This window comes from Pangasianodon hypophthalmus, chromosome 10 (assembly GCF_027358585.1).
Source record: "Pangasianodon hypophthalmus isolate fPanHyp1 chromosome 10, fPanHyp1.pri, whole genome shotgun sequence".
NCBI classification, from domain to species: Eukaryota; Metazoa; Chordata; class Actinopteri; order Siluriformes; family Pangasiidae; genus Pangasianodon; species Pangasianodon hypophthalmus.
Window position 1 is genome coordinate 19,756,928 of NC_069719.1, and position 19,522 is coordinate 19,776,449.

The 19,522-nt window shown below is 39.8% G+C and overlaps 2 protein-coding genes across 8 annotated transcripts in view; both read right to left on the reverse strand.

Moving 5' to 3' along the window:
• Nucleotides 1-5,313, reverse strand: part of LOC113538555 (zinc finger protein DPF3) — a 30,761-nt gene extending 25,448 nt beyond the window's left edge. For both annotated transcript variants that reach the window (XM_026933699.3, XM_026933698.3), the window contains exon 1: nt 5,099-5,313. In XM_026933699.3, the coding sequence (XP_026789500.2) occupies nt 5,099-5,298 (200 nt within the window). In that variant the 5' untranslated portion in view covers nt 5,299-5,313. The remainder of the gene's footprint in view (nt 1-5,098) is intronic.
• A 3,646-nt stretch (nt 5,314-8,959) lies between these two features.
• Nucleotides 8,960-19,522, reverse strand: part of LOC113538672 (signal-induced proliferation-associated 1-like protein 1) — a 57,912-nt gene continuing 47,349 nt past the window's right edge. For 5 of the 6 annotated variants that reach the window (XM_053237437.1, XM_053237436.1, XM_026933921.3 and 2 more), the window contains 7 exons: nt 18,420-18,623; nt 14,327-14,486; nt 13,975-14,176; nt 13,322-13,471; nt 12,353-12,467; nt 11,213-11,291; nt 8,960-10,947 (listed from right to left, as the gene is read on the reverse strand). In XM_053237437.1, the coding sequence (XP_053093412.1) occupies nt 10,804-10,947; nt 11,213-11,291; nt 12,353-12,467; nt 13,322-13,471; nt 13,975-14,176; nt 14,327-14,486; nt 18,420-18,623 (1,054 nt within the window). In that variant the 3' untranslated portion in view covers nt 8,960-10,803. The remainder of the gene's footprint in view (nt 10,948-11,212; nt 11,292-12,352; nt 12,468-13,321; nt 13,472-13,974; nt 14,177-14,326; nt 14,487-18,419; nt 18,624-19,522) is intronic. The other variant, XM_053237439.1, reaches the window with a different exon arrangement.

A 19,522-nucleotide genomic window follows, 5' to 3' on the forward strand; every position in this document is an offset into this window, starting at 1 on the left:
AAGCATACAAGGTCTGTGACATGTAATAGAAAATGCACATTTTCCTCTCAAACATGCCTTGATTAAAAACTGACTTAAAAGGAAAATGGGGGGAAAAAATTCTAATGTAACTATAAATTCAAATGAACAGTCCTAGGCTAATTTGGACTCACCATTGCAGCTTTAGTTAAATGAGTATTAGGCAAGATTAGGTCTCTAACAGTTAGGTAGGTTCGAAATTTGAATGATTCCTGCCCATGTTCACAAAGCTCCGCCCCCAGGATCTACAATGGCCCACAGAGTAGCGTGTCTATAAAATGATTGACAGGAGGCACATTCAAACGCAAACAAGCAATCTGGACCAGAAGGCAGTTTTCCAGATGGGTTTTCTCAGTAACTTAAGGCCACGGCTTAATGCATTGGTTTTTTTTTTGTTTTGTTTTTTTTTAAATCATTTTCTACATACCTTCCACGTTATTTGTACAAGAAGGAAATAAAAAAAAAATAGACTATTGCACCTTTAAGTGAAAACGTGCTGCTAGAACATCGAACAGGACTGTTTATTTTCTTTAAATTAAAAAAAAACACGAACAGGTGTTGTGTGTATGCATAAATGATAGATTCCCAACTTTATTCTTGCTCTTATAGTTTAGAAAAGCATCGCTGTAGCAGCAATGAACGCTGTTGTCTTTGTAAAATGCTCCCACACAGGACTCCATTTCATGTCTCACTGTTTCTTATTCCGCTGCATTGTGTGCTCAATAATTACACTGCACCCCTTTGTGTAGAACTTAAAATCACAAATGTGCAGCAAATAACTTAAACAAAAAACAAACAAACAAACAAAAAAACAGTAGGCTTATGGATGATCAAAAGTTGTTTCATTTAAAATGACGTCGACTACAATAACAAGCCCACTCCTACAGCGTAACTCATTTTATCAACCCATTGCCCACTTTTCTTCTTTACCCCCCCAAAACTTTGCTGCCTGAATCTATGAGGAAGAAAGATGCACACATGTACACACCTATAATGCAGTGTAGGACGACACGGTGAAGGAGAAACTCTCACTGCGCCTCCGCCTGGAATGTTACTGAGCCTCATTCTGGCCTACTGACTGATTAAACCACTTAGTGCGTGGTAACACCCAAGATCTATTTCTCAGAACAAGTTGAAGACATAAAAATATAACCACCTGAACACAGCTGCTGATTAGCAACTAGAGTAAACTATTAGATATGGGAGAATGATTAATCACTGGGCAATCAGGCAGCTAAGGAAAAGAAGCTGGGGTCAACAAAAGTCGACCGTTTTTCTGTATCACTGAAACGGCGTCAAAATTGCATGATGCTCTTTTAAAATGAACTACATAAACCTTTGTACCACATCTGTGTGCGCTGTGACCATCAAGCTCTCGACATGTTACACAGGTAACGGACCATAGTGTAAAGAATCATTTACTAAAGTGGAGATAGTCACGAATTCTAGTCAAACTCAATTCACTGAGCAACTCGATGCCAGAAAGACATCCATGATCAAAAAAGTGCCTGATAAAGTACAGACATAGCCGAGTAGATCAAGCAGGATTCTTAAATGGTAAAACTGAGACAAAAACACAAAAGAGCTGGTGGGCTATGGACAGTGCAAGCAAATATTTAATAAAATATTTGAAAAATATAGAATTTCTGTCTAAACGGTGTTCACACACATTTATTTGGACCATCTTTGGGAGCATATTGGTGTTAATAAATAAATATCAGGGACAAATTAGATGCATTGCGAATCTCACTGGAACATTTATGCACTGAGGCACAAATCATCATAATCAGTCCTTTTGTTGGCTTATGCATTAATCTTTTTACATATCAAAGATTTCTGATGAAAAATAACAGCCAGGACCGCATGGTGATTAAAAACAGAACATGGGGTCTTAAACATTTAAGTGTAGATGTTTTTTTTTTTTTGCCGTAAATACATAAATGTTAGGAACATTCCATTCATAATCGAGGTAGTAGTGGTTCTGATGTCCGTAAATGAAATACAGAAATCCTGTTTCATCGTGACTGAGGAAAATGACAAACAAAAGATCAGAATATGGGCTGTAGAAATTACAAGAAATCAAGATGGACCAAATAAAATAATGAATCTATTAATTATCGCATTGTGGCAAATTGAACAAACGGAAGTGGATTGATTTTTGGATTGTTAAGGTGTCACTGTCATGAATGATTACCTCACTGTTGATTCACGTAATAGCGAATAAAATGCATTTCTGTCTATTACCAGCTACCTATTTATTTTTCTTACTTGATCAAGTTCCTCACTCCAGTGCTTCTCATCTTGTTGGTGTCCAGCTGCGACTCCCCAAACATTTTACAACCCCATACCTCTGGACTCGCCCTAAATCATACTACAGCGAGCTCTGTTTCTCAGCACAGGGGACGTGACAACACTGAAAACCCTGTAGCTGTGTGATCCGCTACTGTTGTAAACACGTTACACTGCTACCTCTGATTCCACTTCTAGCATGTTCATAACCTCATCATACACAACTGCTATGAATCATACAGAACAACAACGCAATGCTGACCAGATCTAAACCAAACTATCCATCTATATTTATCCAAGCACCACTGCACACTACCACACTAGGTCGTGTTTTTCTTTTTTTTTTTTTTTTTTGCCTCAGCACACTGCCTTTCCTCACAACCTCCCTCTCTTTCAGCTTATAAAGACAAGACAAACACTGACCATGTGAGAAATTTTATGGAAAATCACACTCAAAAATACAGACTTGTACAACAATTTTGTAATGAATTTCTCCTTTCATTTTCACCACCGGCTTGTGTGTGTTTGTTCAATTAATACTGTGAAATAGAGACAGTTTTAGGTTATTTTCACTCCGGGAAAATATCAAACCGTAACCACCCTAACTGATAGTACAGGGTTTTTGGTGGGGGGAAAAAAAGGTGCAAAAAGTGCAATAATTCATGTGCACGATTAGCCTTTCTCTCATTGTATATGACTCTGCTTTAGTGTGATATTAATATATCCTTACATCTGTCTTATAATTCAACAGTTTATTTACTGCCATTGATCCAGGATTCTCATATAGTGTTAAATTACACTGCAAAACATATCAGGGTAGATCAAAATATGTGATTGAGATATAAGTGTTTCTGTAAAGCCACGTAGTTAACCAGGAACTAAAATTACAGTTTAAAAAAAAAAAAAAAAAAAAAAAAAAAATCAATGTATATTCAGGTGTAGCTTTGTTATGAACACTGACGTGTATGTGTACCATGCTTTTAAAAAGAAAAAAAGAAAAAAAAAGAAGAAAAAAAAAAAACACACAATAGAAAGCCTCATAAAATCTGTAATGGTTTTAATGCTTATTATAATGGGAATTGTATTGGTTTTAATGTAATGTAATGGTCCCTGTGGGTCTCTACTGGTAATTTCTACTGGAGGCATGTTCTGTCTAGTGGACACCATTAAGGACCAGTAATGGAAATGGTTTAATGGTTAGCTGATTGTTTATAATGCTATTTGTAGTGGAAACCATTTCTGTGATGGATGGTTTTTTTCAGCAGAGTAGTGTGTATACACACACACACACACACACACACACACACACACACACACACACAGAGAGAGAGAGAGAGAGAGAGAGAGAGAGAGAGAGATCTATGCTTACTAATATCAAGACAGAGCAAGAGAGAGAGATCTATGCTTATTAATATCAAAACAGAGCAAAAGACAAGCTCAGTGCTCATTCACACCAGTTCTTGTTTGGTTCACAGCTGAAACAGATCCAGATGAGCCAGACTGGACTGGATTGAACTGGACTGAACTAGAGTGTACTGTACTCGACTGGACTGGACTGTGCTGTACTTTACTGTACTCTACTGGACTGTACTTTACTGTGGTGGACTGGACTGTGCTGTACTTTACTAGACTGGACTGTGCTGCACTTTACTGTGGTGGACTGGACTGTGCTGTACTTTACTGTACTCTACTGGACTGTGCTGTACTTTAATTTTACTAGACTGGACTGTCCTGTACTATACTTTACTGTGATGGTCTGTACTTTACTGTGCTGGACTGTGCTGGTCTGTACTTTACTGTGCTGGTCTGTACTTTACTGTGCTGGTCTGTACTTTACTGTGCTGGACTGTGCTGGTCTGTACTTTACTGTGCTGGTCTGTACTTTACTGTGCTGGACTGTACTTTACTGTGCTGGACTGTAGGTTACTGTGCTGGACTGTAGGTTACTGTGCTGGACTGTAGGTTACTGTGCTGGTCTGTACTTTACTGTGCTGGTCTGTACTTTACTGTGCTGGTCTGTACTTTACTGTGCTGGACTGTAGGTTACTGTGCTGTACTGTACTTTACTGTGCTGGACTGTAGGTTACTGTGCTGTACTGTACTTTACTGTGCTGGTCTGGACAGTGCTGTGAGCTGTGAGCTGGAGAGTCTGCCCTGCACTCAGCTTTAGCCCTTTATCGGAATGTAAACACTACACACAAAGATTATAACAACGGCATTGCAAACAAAAAGCCTGCTCTTTGTGAACAAATAAGACCTAGCACAACGTCGACTGTAAACTAGCCAGCTAGTTAGCTTAGCTAGCCAGGAACTTCATTTTAAAAAATAATAAAACAAAAGCTCAGACTGCAAACACACACATTACTGCAGTGAGACACCGGATCATAAATTCAGCCGAATGTAAAACACATCATGCCACCAGTTTTATTTAATACTTCAGTTCCACAGAGTTGCATTCATTTTCCATGAAAACTGCATTCCAGTAATAAAGACGTTGCTCTTTAACGCTAGCAAGCCACGACACTGTTACTAAGCGCGGTGTGCGCAAGATTTTTTTGCAAACACGCACTATTTATTTGGCAAACAAAACAAACCTTTTTGTAATATTGTTTAGTTATAATCTAAAAGACACCGACTCATCACGAGCACAAGAAAATGAACATGAGCACAGGAACAATTTCCGAATGAAACAAAAAGAAGTGTTTAGCATATCGCACCAGCACTGTTTCGCTTTTCAAACAAACTCACAAAGTCTGAACACATTGCTTTTAGGAAATAATTCGTTACTTACGCGTTTAGAGGATTCTGAATGACAGCCGCCATTTTGCCCCACTGTAACGGAATAGCAGCGGAGGCAACGCAGATCTGAGGGAGAAGCCCGAGAACAAACAACCAATCAGAGAGCCGTGTGAGAATTCCAGCCAATCCGCGGGTGGAATTGGTGAATGGGCGTGGCTTTAGTGTCTGAGCTGTCAGCCTGGGAACGCCCATGTTTGAAAGGTATTTTAAAGGGATTTCCTTTGTGCAGTGAAACAGGCCAATAGTGTGAAGTTTAATGAAGAGCCTCTAAAACGCGCTTCATCTCCACAAAGCCCCCTTCAGGACAGACAACATGACCTCAGAAAACCTCTTCTAACTACAAACTAAACTTCAGAAATATACAATTTGACAAAGATTTAATTTTTTTTTTTTTTTAATCCAGTCAACCTAAATGCTTAATTCAAATTGTTTTAATAGCAATTATGGACTTCACTAGAATTCCCTTCTCCTTAAACACAAGCAGCTCCTAAAGTAAATAAATTGACTTGACTTCTGTTGATATTTATTTTATGAGCCAAACATCCATGTATTACTATTTATTATGAAATTATTCACATATACCTTACGGATCTTACGGATTTCTTTTACATTCATTCATCTTCAGTAACCTCTTTATCCTGGTCAGGGGGGCGGTGGAACCAGGAACCGTGGGCATGAGATGGGATGCCAGTCTATTGCAGGGCACCACACACACACACACACACGCATACACATCTTCAGGCAATTTAGTGTAGCCAGTCCACCTAACGATGGGAGAAAACCGGAGAACCCTGAGGAAACCCACATGGACATGGGGAGAACATGCAAATCTTCTCAAAGACAGTAGCTCCGGATCTAATCGCTACCTGCTGCACCACCATGCTGATCTGATTTTTTTTTTTTTTTTTTTTTTTACATCCTGGCAAATTTCATTTCTACACATTCAAATACATGTCACTGACCTTTGCCTGTCTGTTGTGTCAATATAATATAATAATATAATAGTGTCTAATTAAGGAAACAATTCATTACATCCTAATTATTTGTATCTATTTAATGTCTCAGTATTTTGTACCAATAAGTGATCACCTATAAGCACATTCTCAAATATTAGAATGTATTAATTAATTAATAAAGCACATTCTATCATATTGTGTTAAATATGGGTTAAAATTGAGCGATATAAAACTACACTGTAAACTGGGCAACAGCGGCACCAGAGTCCTGCCCATAGCCCAAAGATGGCTGATGAGGCCTTGGCTTCCACTGCTGCTTTGCTAGTTGTTGGGACACCCTGACAGCTTCCTCCCCAAGCAAACCTGCTCTCTTAAATGGACAGATACATTTGGCATCCTCAGCCAGGTCACTTGTGCCTGTGGGTTTGTCCTCTTGACATGAAATTCTGACCTAGTATTCCAGAAAACACTTCTGAATGCAAGTGCATCTAGTACACGGGCCTGGTAGGTGGAAACTGTCCATTGATTGGTGTGAACCTCATTGGCTGGATGCATTGTTTTGCAAGGTACTAACATTTCTTCATGGACTCCTGGAAAGTGGCATGTCCCCATCTACAACAAAGAGCCCCCATGATTATTGAGTTTTGGATCTACCCCTTGTGCTGGAATCCGTTAAGGCTCTGCTTTATGAGCCTTTGCCAGTCGCAAACTAAAATGTGCTTGCAATCGCTTCATCAGAAAGAGTAGGAAAACAGCATGCTCTGGCTATAAGCTTGCCTTGCACGCATTGGTGGCCAGATGACTCTTGTGGTTGAAGTTTTGCCCAAAGTAAAATCCCCCAAATTTGTAAACTGACTGATCTCGCAGTATTCCATGAAGGCAAGCATGCAGAGTGTTCCTTTTTTGTACCCAGTACATGCCCTATAGTACTATTTAGACTGTTCTGTGACGGAGGAAATACATGGGGAAATACTTTTTCAAAACAGAGACTGGCTCACCGGGTGGTGGATGTCCATCACAGCCAACAGGCAGGCCAGAAGCCTGGCCGCTACCGTACTACCATGCCACCATGCCACTCTACGAGGAGTGTCTCATCCTCATGGGTATTGCTTAGAGGTATGCTGCTCCAGGTAGACTACAGTGCTGCTACCTGGGCATCTCTGTAGAACCTTCTCCAGGTTCTACATGATTAACATTGCCCCTTTCAGTGAAGTGAGTGCGGCAGTCATACCCAAACACCTTTCCAGTAAGTCCTATGGTTTGCGTTGTTCACAGAACCACAGTTACATATGAATAACTGTTCAGGTTGCTTGTCCTTTGGAACCAGTGCAGACATGGCCAGAAGTCATCAAAAAGGACCAGGGGAAAGATGGCTGTCTAACAGTGGTATTAATTCAGTACACTTCATCATGTCACTTTGTGACTTTGTTGGAAGGTCTTGCATTGAAGAAGCTATCCAGGTGATTCTCACACCCCGACCATTATCTGGGATTCGTAGGACCAGTTATATAAGTAACTTATGTGACCTGAGCTCCACTAGTACTGTATAACTCAATGTAAAAATAAGTCATAGCAAGGTGTAATGGTGATAATAAGGCTAACGTAATATTTTACGTTAAAATAAAAATTTTGAAAATGTATTCCTCCAGTCAAGGCAAATTCTAACTGCTGGGTATATACTTTTAATCATTAAAGGAAAACGTGTTCATGTTTACTTTAAACCTGAAGTCTTAAAATTAGTCATTAGTCAAAACCTTTGTGAATTCCAACATATCAATGTTGAAAACACTGTATAATACATAACACATAGACTATACAGCACTAGCCCCATTCCTTGTACCCCTGAACAAGTAATTGTTACTAGATCTTAATATAACCTCTGCGTTCATGTAAAAATTTCCACACATTAACATTCATGACTGTGTGCTATGATTTTTATGCTAGCTGTAATCTGAGAGTTTCACTGAGGAATGGTGATTTCACCCTGAATCATGGATGACAGGACAAGTATTGAAGAGGGGGAAATGAAAGAACTGGTGTCAACTGTCTGGAATGGCCAAGTGAGGAAAAAAAAACTACTCTGCTAAACTTCACCTGCCTTACTGTTTCATAGAAAGTGATATTTACTGGCCATTTTATTGTTACATAATTTTCTTCACTTTATACATCATGACACCTTTTCTCATCTAAGTGAAAATAAGTACAGGGTTAGAGCACAGAGTCAGACACCTTGTTCAGAAGTATGTAAATTGGTAGAACAGAACTGGTCCCTCATCTGTGGTTAATTAAGGGACAAACAAGTCATAATAAGTGAAAAGATGCTGCTCTTCCCAAAAAAAAAAAAAAACTGTGAAAGAAGAATGGGATTAACAGTCATAATCCATTAGGATTAGGATTGGCACTGGCACCCCTTTTACTGACCAGTTCTGAGTGAGTCTTACAGTATGTGGGGTGTGTAGCTCCAAATTTTACAGTTACCTGTGAGGAAAGGCACGTCTTTTTGGATTATACACACTTGTGAAGCGTTCATGACCTCACTCTCCTTGTTCCCATGTACTTACCAGACCTCACAAGCCCTACCCTGCTGGCTGGTCCATGCATCATCTGTTACATCCAAATCCACGGTAAAAGTGCCATGCTGCAAAATTTCAATGGAAATTGAACTGATGATGCACAAAAGGAAATGAAATTCAATGTAAAGTGGACCTAAAAGCATTGCGACCAGCTCTCTCATAGCATCTGATATATAGTGGAATTAAATATAATCTAATCAACATCTTAAAATTGTTACTCTTTCAATTATTTTTAATTGCAATTACTTGTTTATGGCATTATCTAAAATAAAAATATAAGCTTTACTACACTACGCAACATGCCCAATAACCTGACAAAAGCATTTAAAATGCCCAAAATATTTTTTTAATGGAATAAATGTCTTTACATGTCAAAGGTTAAGGGAAAAATTACAACATGCTACTGCACGTCGGAGATAACAGTTTCCAACAGGAAAGAGGATCCAGTAATGTCTGCAGAGAGAATGTCAGATTTCAGACAACGGAAAATAAGCTCTATCAGGAGAGCAATACAAATAAGAGGGGAAAACACACTGAGGAAATGTGACATCAATTTAACAAGCACAATAAAAACAATGATTAAACTCCATGAAAGGAAAAACGTCTTGCTGTCTTTTCTGATGCCATTTGTTTATAATAAAGATAAAAATTAATAAAGAGGTGTAAACCACATTTTGTAAATCATAGAAAATGCCATTTTGAGCTTTTAGTGGCTCCTTTTAGTGGCTCCTTTTAGTGGCTCCTTTTAGTGACGTACATGTGGCATTTTCTCCAATAGATGGCAACATTTCACTTATCCATGGCAAAAAAAGAGAGGAAAAAAGAGAATTATTTACAAACAGCTACACAGCACTCTGCCAAATCCCCCGTGCCTCTACGTACATCTTAAAATGGTTTCATACATCTTAAAATGACTATCCAACAAATAAATATTTTTTAAAATAAGTTTTCTTTTTATGGGGCAATTGTACAAGAGAAGCTGTTAATTTATTTCTAGTTATACACAATAAGCTATAAATATTTACCTTATGGCACACCACCCATCTATCAGTAATATATCATCTTGCTTTATAACAAGTACTGTAGCTGATATACAGTAGGTCAAGTTACACATAAGGCTGTAGATCACATTTTTATTGATCTTTCAAATATTTCAGTTCAGTTAAGTGGTCAGTTCAAATAAGTCATGGACCTCGAAGCAGGATTGAGAATCACCAACCACAGGTACCTCTAAGATGAGTATATTATCATCATCGTAACAGTTCAACAGGAGCAAGCAACGTAGCTGACCGCAGTCAGACTTCACTGCAAGTTTGGCTCTTAGCCAGAGGATAACTGAGGCCACTGTAGTCCTTTGCACATAAATACATCAATCTGGACATCTCCATCATATTTGTGTCAGTGGAACATGAGGAGCAAGACAGTACCCCTTTCTCACAACCATCAGTAATCAAACACAACAGTCAGTAAACCAGCCAATGGCCAACTACATAGCCAATGGTTATGTGAATATACAGAGAGTTTAAAATTCTGGTAATTGCCCAAAGTAAGGTCACTGTAACGGCATAGGAATGGCTTCCACAGTGTCTTTATCAAGCATGATGTCGGGTCTCCAAACATCTACTGCTATGTGGCAAATCACCTGTAAATCCACCAGTTAATTCACCGGTCTCTAAATGTAAGTGTTTATTAATATGTTTATGCTCACACAGGTTTGAACTGCACAGCATAGCGAACTTGGTCATAGCTTTCTTTGCAATTTCTTGAACTTTTATAAAGTGAGTGAATTACCTGTTAGTGAATTAAATAATTAGTGTTACAGCCTTGATACCAAGGCAGAGTTTCTTTAAGGACATCACATTATAGAGAACCAAAGAACACTGAGGAAGTGAGCAATAAAAAAATTAATGACCCCCAAAAAAGTGTCATACACTACAGTAGTTCTCCTGATAATAGAACTATGGAAATAGTTCGGTCAGGTCTGGCACTCTAAGGGGGGCATGCACAGATACCCACCCCGATTTCAGGACAATAGAAACACATGCAGGGTTCCCGTCATGACTTTCAGTTATATATGACTGTGAGGAGTCACGGTGAATCATTCACTGTGATTCACTTTGATTAATCATATTGCATTTGTGGCAATACGGCACTGGAAGGTCAGAGAGTCAGTTCATGTCGATGGTGTTGAAAACCCACTCTGTGAATTTCTTCAGTTTGGCTGAGGCGTTTTGAGATTCCTCAAGCAGCCGCTGATTGTCTACCCTCAGACTCTGAATCTGGGCCTGCAAAGAGGCCTTCGCATCCTTCTCCTGGGGCAAAAGAGATTGAAAAATTGAGTCCTCAGAGAAGGAAAGGATGAAAAGGTGTATTTGTAACACACACACAGCTCAAATTTATAGCTGCCAAGAAAGCATACAGATGGGAAATGGCGAGAGTTTCACATAGTGTTTCATTTCAAACAAAATTGTCTGATCCAATTCACTTAAATGAGTCAGTTACGGCAATAAAACAGACCAAAGTACATTAATCTGCAGCTTTACATGCTATAATCTAGTTATTTTCTCTTTCGCTCACCTTTTTCAGATCCTCCTGCAGCAGTTTCACCATAGACTCCAGCTGGCTGACCTTCCCAATTAGACTGGCAGAACTCTCACTGAGCAGGAGCACACAGGAGAACACCACAGGAATACGTTAAAGTTTTGTTAGAAAACAACATTTCACACTGTTTTGCAGAGTATTTTTCTAACAAAATGAAATGTTGTTTTCTATGTTGTTTTCGTATGTGCAGCACGTGCACTACAGTAACAACCTATTCAGGCAAAATCTAGGGTCAAAGTGCAGTCTGAAATGTACAAGATGCACTTAATATGAGGTATATGCCGTAAATGTTAGAGCACAGACCAAGGATGCATCAATACCGTTGTTTAGGATAGAGTACGAGTACGACATGTTTGCTGGTACTCGCTGATACTGATACAGAAATGACTAACCTGCTTGGTATTAAGCAATCAGGGATGGCATGGAACATTTTATTTAGCTCTGTTTATGTTAGTTGCTGTGGTGTGGTCCTAGCGATGAACTCCTTATGCTGAGATTTACATTTAAGATCTCATGCCGTTTATTCGGTATCTTTAACAGAGAGCGTGACAGCGGTCAATCTGAGCGAGCAGAGAAGTATCAGTGAGTGTTATTAAAAACTGAATGAACTGCACCATAAATTGCGCCTTGACCCCCAAGCAAAGAGTAGACCTGAAGCATGCGTCTCACTGCTTGCAGAACTGAAGCGCTTTCTTACGTGACAGTTTCTCTGTACGCTCACTTCACTGATCCACGATTGCAAAATTCATGGCACCTTGTGCTCATTTCTAATAACCACGCTCACAGCTGCCCTTGTGCTCTTTATTAAAGATACTGTTTAAACACCCTAAGATGTTATTATCAGGTTACTTCTATACTGTATTTTCTCCTTTTGATATTTTCACACAACACAGTTTGCAGTCTGCTTTGCTTTGTCTGCCATTAAATGTGAAATAAGTCCAGATCACTGTCAGTTTGTTCATCTGTATGTCAATGTACACATGATGTACATCCCATAGTATCATGTGGTATCAGATGTTTACAGGAAAGCGTACATGAGCATGGTATCAGGCCGATACCCAATACCAGTATCAATGCATCCCTAGCACAGACGTTTGGTATAAACCAGCCATGCACCTGGAAGAGACGTGCTGCTGTAGGGACGTCTGAAGCTCGGTCTTCTGTGAGCTGGGGGTGTGTGTCTCTGACCTAGAAGTGACATCTTTCACGGCCAAGAATGTTGCTCTTTGAACTATAGACACAAATGGAGAAAGAGAGAAGAAACGTCATCTGAGGGAGAGCTTTAAAATGCCTCCGAGGCTGTCAGCTTTTGAAGGAAGACTCTTATTATCATCTCCAGAGTATGAAAAAAACTTGTCTTTTATGCAAAAGTAATTCTCTTGTCAGCAAGCCAATAAACTGTGAAGCAGCATGGCCACTTAAGGCACACAATTACACATACGCTGTGAAAATGATGGCTGCTAAAAGGGATTGTTAACAAATAAAGGCACAAAGTTGTCTGCCAAAGCCAAAGTAGCATCATTTTACTTGATAATGTGCAGTTTTTTAAAAAAAGACAAAAAAGACAAAAAAGAACCAACTTTAGGCTGAATAATCTTACATATTAGAAATGTTGCCTTAATACAAAACATTATTACCTCACAAATTTCACAATATTCTACACTGTTATGTATACTTTATCATAATTTTGTACTTTAGTAGTCAAATAAACATGTCTACATTTCTTTTGCGTCAACTCCTTGAAACACATTTACATAGCTACAAAATAAAGTAGTTTATAAGAGCTCTAGAGCCCTCTGCTGTCTAAGAGGTGAACTGCAATGATAGCGTGATGGTGGTGAGAGAGAGAGAGTGAGTTCAGCAGCTCTGTTCTGGCTAAAGAGGGAGCTGATTTCAAGGCTGGGAAAATAAACAGAAGTCTGAAATAAAGAAATGAATGAGGATCTATTATACGGGAATATTGCAAAACCAGTTCAAAGTATCTTTGAACTATGATAATTATAGATATATAAACACTTTTAAAATGATAAACTGCACTTTAAAGCTTGGCTTTGTGAACAAAATGGACCTAGGTGTCTTGAATACCTTCAAAGGCTTTGGCTGCATCCACTAGGTCAGACCAGTCGAGCCCGCTGTCTGCACTGGCATCAGGAAGCGGGATGAGGCCAGGGTCCTGCTGGGGCTTCCTGCATGGTGCAGCCTCAAAAACACTGCTCTCTGTAAAAGTGAGGTCACCTGGGGAAAGAACAAAAGTATCAGTCGTGCTACTGTGAATCTAACCTATAGCCATTAGGTATAAGCGGAAAGCTGGAACAATGCTTGTTTTCTCTACATCCATTTACAAGTGTCACTTCTACATGTGTTTAAAAAAAAAAAAAAACAGCAGGACTCATCCACTCTGGATAGAGATAAACCCATTTTGGACTAGGCTTGTTTTAAAAATAAAAAAATAAATAAAAAAAAAAACCTGGAAGCATTATTCTAATATAATTTTTTTATTCTAATATTATTATGTTCAAAAACTGAAATCTGACAGCATAGTTAACAGCATAGAGTTGCAAGAAGGTGAGAAATGATTGCAAACGCAGTAGAAATTTAACGTTATAACACAAAATCTTGCATTAAAGGGTCTCAGTTTGATAAGAGTAACAAAAGCAGCACTGAGACAGAAAAGACGCACACACTAATTTCCATGACTAATTTCCTCATTTTCTCCCATGTTTTAAGCTACAGCTCACCCAGAGATTTGGCACCCTGTGTGTAAGATTGTTGGTGCAGTGAGGCGCTGCGTGCACTGGGTGAGCGTGGCATGGTGGAGCGACCGAACAGGTTGGCACTCTGACGGGCTGCCGTGAGCACCCTCTGCCCGCTAAAGATACTCTCGTCAGAGAAGGTCCGCTGTAAGGAGCGGGGACTTGGTGTGGACAGTGAGAATAAGGGCTGAAAAACAGAGAAATGCCAGTAAGAACAGGTCAAAAATCACACACACTCCTGCATTCACCGAAACATGAAAAAATGTCATGTGTGAAATAGACTGTATTATCAAATTCGAATAGGTTTAGCCCTAATGAAGGCAGCAGAGTGCAGTACCTGAGTTTTGCTGCAGCTAGGAGGTGGGCTGTCCAGAGCGATGAGCTTCTTTAGATCCTCCTCTACAGTGGATTTGGGAGTGGGCTGAGGGGACTGGCTCACCTTCATAGTGGCCCGTAGCTGAGGCTGCCCACCTAAATACCCATCGCTCTGATGCCGCCTGAATCAGAGAGGACAGACACAAAGCCAAAAGCCACTTGATCACATGCTCGTATAGCATTTTTTACAATGTACACTGTCACAAAGTAGCTTTACAGAAATCTGGATAATGATTTTTAATGTGGCCCTAGTGAGCAAGCCAGTGGTGTCGGTAGCAAGAAAAAAAAAAACTCCCTGAGAAGACATGAGGAAGAAACCTTGAGAGGAACCAGACTCAAAAGGGAACCCATCCTCTTTTGGTTGACAACAGATAGTGAGAATATAGTGAGTTATTACTCAACATTAATGCCCTTCACAATTTTGAACTCGAGCCAGAGCTCCTCTAACGTGAACTAGTAACTTAATTTCTGCAGAGACAACTGAGCGCCCTTTACTTACAATATGACGCATGTGGGCAGAAGCAAATGACATTCATTCCAACGGTTCATTCGTCCAAGACGATAACCGAATACTCTAAAGTGTATTTTATTCATATTCATGAATGTAGGCCATCCTATAAATGTGATTCACTGAGACTTTATAAGTGACAGGACTTTATAAGTGACAGAATTCCAGACCAATCCACTGCATTATCGCAGAGCGATAATGATTCTTACCATGCTGAAGAAACAGCAAGCTGAACAGTGTGACCATCCTGCAGGTCCGACAAAATATCTTCAAGCCGTATTATAGAATATAAGGCATCATAGATATGTAAAGCACTTAATATCCAGTAGATAAAGTCCTGTAGCTTACTATAAAATAACAAATACCAAAACTACCAAAAAGATTTTAAAATATTAACACCTCCTCAGAGCACCCGGTATTTTCACACTTGTTACCCAGGATCTTTGGTACTTCTCACTTTTCAGCTACTCACATTTAAGTTGCAGGATGTAAGATTTTCTACCCTCTCTACTAGAAAAATTCTATTATAAGCTACTTGCAGAAGAACATTTCATAACGTGGGTTGTGCTGCAGCCTTCCCCACTGCGCAAAAGCCCAATCCGCATTCCACTCACTAAACAGGACAGATAATTTGTAATGACAATATTTGTGTAGTGACATGTTTAGAACGGTAGTATTATGGACCAGAGGATATAATTATCTGCTTAGTTCCTCAGAATTACAGTGTTAAGAGAGTAATAACTGTCCATGTTATGCCCTACCAGAAATTTGGGAGTGGGTCTCTGGCCGTAGGTGTGATGACAAAGGATGCGATGACATATGATGAACCCCCAGATGAACCAGCTCTGATTTCAAATTTCCAAGGCAACTTACAGCAGCTCAAAAACATCCTGTTTTAGATTAGTGGTGTGCATCAGGACTGGGATCCCACGGAACCCAACAAAAAGTCTTGACGATGGGTGGTCAGACATGGCTCTCTTAAAACAAAAAGGCCATGTTAATTAATATGGGAATGTACTGGAAACGGCAGGGTGCGCTGGCACGTTCATGTTCAGTAATTCCTTTGTCCTGGTCAGGTTGCTTTGGTTTAAATCACTTAGTTGTTTATATTTTTGCAAACCAACTAAGTAAGCCTGTCTATAAGCCAAGGTGATGACATGCACCACCCAGTGGGCCAATCTCTGTTTAGACAGGGGAGCTCTTTGGGTCTTCCCTCCAAGGCAAACAAACAGCTGAACTGATGAATGAACTGCCACCATCTAGTCCAAGTAGTAGCATAGGACTTGGGTAGGTAACAAAACTAGATGATATGACTTTGGACAGAAACCTTTAATCACGATGTCACCTCAGAATCATCTGGTCACCAATACATGCAAGGCAAGTTAATCACCAAGGGTGTTCTCCCAGTCTTTTCACTGAAGTTATAAGGGGAGATCTTAAAAGACTACAGGACAAGGGCAGGATCCCACGGTTGGCTTTTGATGGAGTTTGGTAGATGAAGGCAGCAAGCTCCCTTCAGAAAGATTGTGGCAAGTTTATGAGCCCCAAGCAACAAACCATCCACGATGCTGTAACAAGGTGCAATGGCCACCACAAACACTTTCAATGTAGAAGGGGACTGTCTCATATTGAGCAGTCCATGTAGGAAAGCTAGAACTCTAGGAACCGCATAATGCACAACTTTGCAAGCTCAAAAGTCGTATTTTGTGGTGGGGGGGCACTCAGCTGTGCCAGCGGCACATATTCACAGGTAGGAAAAACTCAGTGTGTCGATGGAAGATGTGGCAACAGATAGAGAGGTGACTGCCATTCTGAGCAACAGAGCATTTTGCATCTTACTCATGGATAGCAATGTACGTGACAAAATAGATAACAAGGCTAGCAAGCAAATGAGGGAACCCAACACAAGCTAATAGCTAATAATGGTGAATTTGTTAAATACACACTATTCAGGTGTAAAGAATTGGAGAGAGAGATGATAGGAATCTATTGCTTGCTTTGGAGAACTAGTTACCTGATTAGGTAGATTTAGACTAGACATATATAAAGTACTACATCATACACTTCACTCTGTGAAGATGTTGAAGATCTTGGCATGTGCGTATATGTACAAGAAGGCATCCAGGTGATTCAGACCATCTCTGGCAGGTAGGAGTGGTCTATCTCTAAGCTCCTGTACTGTGTGTGGACTGTTTGTAGCCAACGAAAATAGAACTAATGCTGCGTTAGTCTACAGATCGCAACTTCCCAACCTCTGACCAGGAAACACCAAAGAAAACACTCATCAACTTCTCAACTACGAGTTCCTTGGAGTTCAGGGAGTGACGGCAAATCAACATGGCTGCGCACGGCATCAGAAGAATCCACAACACAAAGTAGCACCTCTTTACCTTTAAAGGAGTTATGCTGTATACACATGTATTTGCTTTAGATCAATCAACATACCAACATATTGGCTTGGTAAATCAATAACACTGACTACATAGATTTGAGGAGGCAAATATACAGCCCTCATCGCTGTCTAGCCAAAAGACGAACATGGAGACATGTTGCTGCCCCCAATTTGTACCTCGAATGCACAAAGTTCGAAAATGACACTGTTCTAAGCACCAACTTACAACTTCTAAAGTAAGTCGAATGCAGCACAGCCCTACCAAAATGGCAGAACAATCCTAGAAATGCAGTGTGACATGATATCAATTTCCAAGCCCTATTAGCAAGTATTGTAGGAAGGGAGGAGGCAAGATTGGTCAAAGTTTTGGTAAGAGTGGGTGGGATTGGTCAGAATTTCTTTGGGAGTCTATTTGAGTGTATGTATTTTAGTGTATTTTAGCTTGACTTAATAATAATTTTTTATTCATTACAAGAAAAAAAAACCCTAATCACTGTAACATTAATTAAACCCATTTTTCAAAACTGTAATGAAGTTTAAATGTGTTTTACTATCCATTACCCTTTTGTGTTACAGTTCCTCATTTTTTTGAGCAAGTAAACAATGAAATAATGCAATTAAACACATAGCCACAAGATGGAAATGTCAAAGCTTTAGTTTAACTTTAAAAGTTAAACTAAAGGACTTTCTGATTTCTCAGGCTGTGACTCAGGGGGCTCCCAGTCTAACACCTATACTGCTAGTTTTAGCAATATTCAATGAAGTAAAAAAAAAAAAAATGCTGTTTATATCAAATATAATTTGAAGTCTTCACCTCAGCAAGGTTTCAACTGGGTTAAGATATGCTTAGTAACATCCACCTGTGTGTGCAGCCCAGCAGCACTAACAAATGAAAGCCTTTAACTTCTGGCTGTTGACAATCAGCCTGAGATGAGTCTTATTCACATGATTGCTTGAGCAGCCTTAAATTCACCGTGTATTGCACATCTCTGTAACGCAACTGATTCAGCTCACAAGGTCAAACCCTTCATGAGTCATCAGGAGTTAAGTGCAGGGGAAACACAGAAGCGTACAGTACCCTGGTTTTCCTGAACTCCAGTTTCACTCTATGTAGTTTTGGTTACTCTTTTTTTTTTTTTTTAACCCAAGACTTACTTGCGACTGCTACCAAACTCCACCGAGTTGATGGTGCCCCCTGGTTTCTTCCAGCCAATCAGGTACTTGCTGGTGGCTCCCTGGCGGGGGTAGAAGCTCTTGGCTCCAGGAGAGAGGGATGGATGGGTGGGGGAGGAGGTGGAGGGGGTTGACTCCTCCTGAGCAGAACTCGGTGGGCTGCCCGAGTGCACTGAACTCAGAGTGCTTTCAGACACAAAGAGAGTATAAAGAATCAATACTTTCCCTTTCTCTCCTCCTCTAAACCATGCACACAGCGAGCACAGTAGTGAAACTCCAATGTATAAGTGAAGCATGTTGCCAGATATATATATGCCTTAATGCCACAAACATAACTGAAGCGATGATTAGTGAAAAACTGGACTGCCTAAAAGTGGAAACCATGCTCAGTAAAAGAGGTTTTGTCTTTTTTTCCAGAAGAAAAAAAGCTTCATGTGGCACAACAGCTAGAGGTCAATACAGATCAGGCTTTTTCATAAGACAAGATTCTTGCGTTCCGCATTCCTGAGTGATTTGTGCGGTCTCGCTTCTCTCCGAGATGGAGCAAGCATGCGCATTTTGCTAAAAACAAGCTAGCGCTTGTTAAACATAAAAACATCCCAACCAGTGGAGAACTGCACAGTTCATGTTGAGTGATGTGTTAGGCAGAGAGCAACTCTTTCAAGTAAAAAAAATAATAATAATAATAATAATAAATCCCCACTTAAGTAGTTCATAAAAGACACAATCTCTGTGTGTGAATTCAACACAAGCATCTGTGAAAGCCTATGTCTACACGTTTTACGAGTATTAACACTTAAATAAACAAATACGACTTATCACATAGTGTCTCATGAAGTCTTTATACAAGAAGATTAACCTGACCCCTTGGCCTGCATTGAGGCTCTGTGTGAGCTTCATCAACTACGCTTGAGGCATCGGAGATATTAACTGCTGTACTAGAACTGCAAACCACCCGCTCCCTATCTCTCTTCTCTGTTCCACATACTGCGCAAGTATAAGATGAAATGCAAAGGAAAGATTAAAACCTGATGAGACATGCTGTTATAGGAAACGTGGCTTATTTTTCTATGGCAGGACAACCC